The sequence below is a fragment of the Salvelinus namaycush genome, chromosome 5 (genome assembly GCF_016432855.1).
Source record: "Salvelinus namaycush isolate Seneca chromosome 5, SaNama_1.0, whole genome shotgun sequence".
Classification (NCBI taxonomy): domain Eukaryota; kingdom Metazoa; phylum Chordata; class Actinopteri; order Salmoniformes; family Salmonidae; genus Salvelinus; species Salvelinus namaycush.
The window spans coordinates 65,316,832-65,319,002 of NC_052311.1; the positions used below are offsets into that span (position 1 = coordinate 65,316,832).

Sequence of the window (2,171 nt, forward strand, 5' to 3'; positions counted from 1 at the left end):
ACACACACACACATCTCTGTCATACGTCAGTACCAAACCAGTCTTTATTAACAGTTTCTTTGTAACAACATAATAAGGACAGTGTTTGACTTATATACACCACAAAAGTCAAAGGTTATGTACAAAACAAAGATTAACAAGACAAATATTTGGGAACTAAGAAGTGAAAACTGAAGTAAATGTGAAAACAACACTTAAGGTTATTATCTTGTTTGGGTTCCTTCCCTGTGTGTGGGCCCTAAATGGGCCTAATGATCTGTAACAGGTCCAGTCCACTTTCATCCAGTTAGTTCCTGTATGGTCCAGACCAGTTCTATGCAAATAGTAACAATGACAGCCATGTCCTACTATCAGTGACACAGGGATGACGTCATTCATGACATAATTTCCCCTGACGAGTCATCCTCACAGCCTGGCTCTATTGTCAACAGTCTGATCAGCAGATAACTCAGCGAGAGAGAGTGAGAGAGACAGAGAGGGGGGGGGGGGGGTTGGAGTGAGAGAGAGGGAGGGAGAGAGAGAGAGAGAGAGAGAGAGAGAGAGAGAGAGAGAGAGAGAGAGAGAGAGAGAGAGAGAGAGAGAAAGAGAGAGAGAGAGAGTTAAAGACAGATAAGGAGATAAAGGGATAGAGGAGCAACTGTGACAAAGTCGTCTGCCAATGTGTTCCCTCCAATCTGCTGCTACGTTGTGTTAAAATGTTATTTTTCATCATTCAGGCATAATGCATGTTTTAGCATGTTGCATGTTGATTCTGTGTAGTATCTAGTATGTTCTCTTTGATCACATGACTTTGCAGGCCTCTCCGTTGACTGACATTGGAGTGGGCGACTTGGTCTGCTTGCCTCCAAGCATCCCCATGTTGAAGTTGAGGCCTTGGAAGGCGCTCAGCAGGTTGTAGCCATCGTCCTTGGCCGGGGTCTCAGGACCAATCAGTTTAGCCAGTTGACGGGGGAGTGCCACTTTCCCTTGCGCCGCACTCAGGTGGCTGGTGTCCTTGGAACTCTGGGGGTTGGAAAGAGAGTTGGGAAGAGAGGGGTAGGGTGACGAGAAAAAAATACAGTTTAAATATAGTCCTGCCATTTTTAACTTCAGTCTCAAATCCCTGAAGTAAGAAACATGGTCAGTATCAGAACTGGGATGATGCCAGACAGATAAATGGTGAAGCAGCACTGCTTTAAGGGTTATGTGTATGGGGCTAGGGGCTAGGAGATAGGGGCTAGGAGATAGGGGTTAGGGTCTAGGAGATAGGGTCTAGGAGAGAGGGGTATAATTTGGTCTGCTAATACAACACACTAACCTTGGAGAGCATGTACTTCTTCCTGAAGTGATCCCTCATGGCGGCTCTCTCTGCGTGCTTCTGAGCATTCAGGGCTTCCCTCAACTTCCTGGAATCAACACAACAATTACATGCAACACATAGATAGACACACACACAAACATAAATACATCCCTGCCCTAAAACCCATCACCGCCAACCCCCAACCTGTCTGTTACGAAACTGGTTTTCATCCATAATCTCCTCATGGTGTTGTTTCTAATCTCCACATTGACCACAGTGGTCATGTTCTAGTTATGTTTGCGGTCACTCACCTCTCCTTCTCCAGGTCAGTTTGGTAGGAGCGTATGACGGAGGTCTGTCCCATCCGTGGAGGGCTGCTCTTTACTCCTCCTGTCCCCCTCTTGGCCCTGCGCCTGGCCCACACCTCTCTCTCCTTCACTCCTGTCACACAGCTAGACAGCTTCTTCATGGGCACCGCCAGAGACTGCTTCACCATAGTATCCATGTCTCAGGGTGTGTGTTAGAGTGAGTGTACGTGTGTGTGTGTGTGTGTGAGAGAGAGAGAGAAAGAGAGGGTAAGTCCAGAACTCTCTGTAGTGTAACCTATGTGTGTTACTTCACACACAGAAGCATCAGTGTCCTTTTTCATTCATGTTCTGTAGGACATATGTTTGTGTCTGTGTCCTCCTTGAGGTTAGCTGGCTTGGACACACTCACTACAGTACAGACAGCCAGTGTATTCATAGACAATGACTCAGGGTCTCAGTACCTGCAAGGACAAGGACACAGACAGGCAGTTAGAGATTACACCCAGACAACATGTGCAGCGTTTCAGATAGACACACACAACAAGCCCAGTACTTCCTTACCCAGACATCCACAGTAGGCCTGA

General features: G+C 46.9%; 1 protein-coding gene across 1 annotated transcript; it reads right to left on the reverse strand.

Moving 5' to 3' along the window:
- Positions 1-780: 780 nt before the first annotated feature.
- On the reverse strand, positions 781-1,784 carry LOC120047274 (complexin-3-like). Its single transcript, XM_038992802.1, has 3 exons — positions 1,591-1,784; positions 1,298-1,385; positions 781-1,002 (listed from the first exon to the last, which is right to left on the reverse strand). The coding sequence occupies exons 1-3, from the start codon at positions 1,782-1,784 to the stop codon at positions 781-783; spliced, it is 504 nt and encodes a 167-aa protein (XP_038848730.1).
- Positions 1,785-2,171: the final 387 nt, after the last annotated feature.

Excerpts from the sequence above, each read along its gene's own strand:
- LOC120047274 (XM_038992802.1), bottom strand. The coding sequence starts at position 1,784 with ATGGATACTATGGTGAAGCAGTCTCTGGCGGTGCCCATGAAGAAGCTG. Across the intron at positions 1,386-1,590 it reads ACTGACCTGGAGAAGGAGAG|GAAGTTGAGGGAAGCCCTGA; the intron begins GTGAGTGACCGC and ends TGTTGATTCCAG. Across the intron at positions 1,003-1,297 it reads AGAAGTACATGCTCTCCAAG|AGTTCCAAGGACACCAGCCA; the intron begins GTTAGTGTGTTG and ends TCCAACCCCCAG.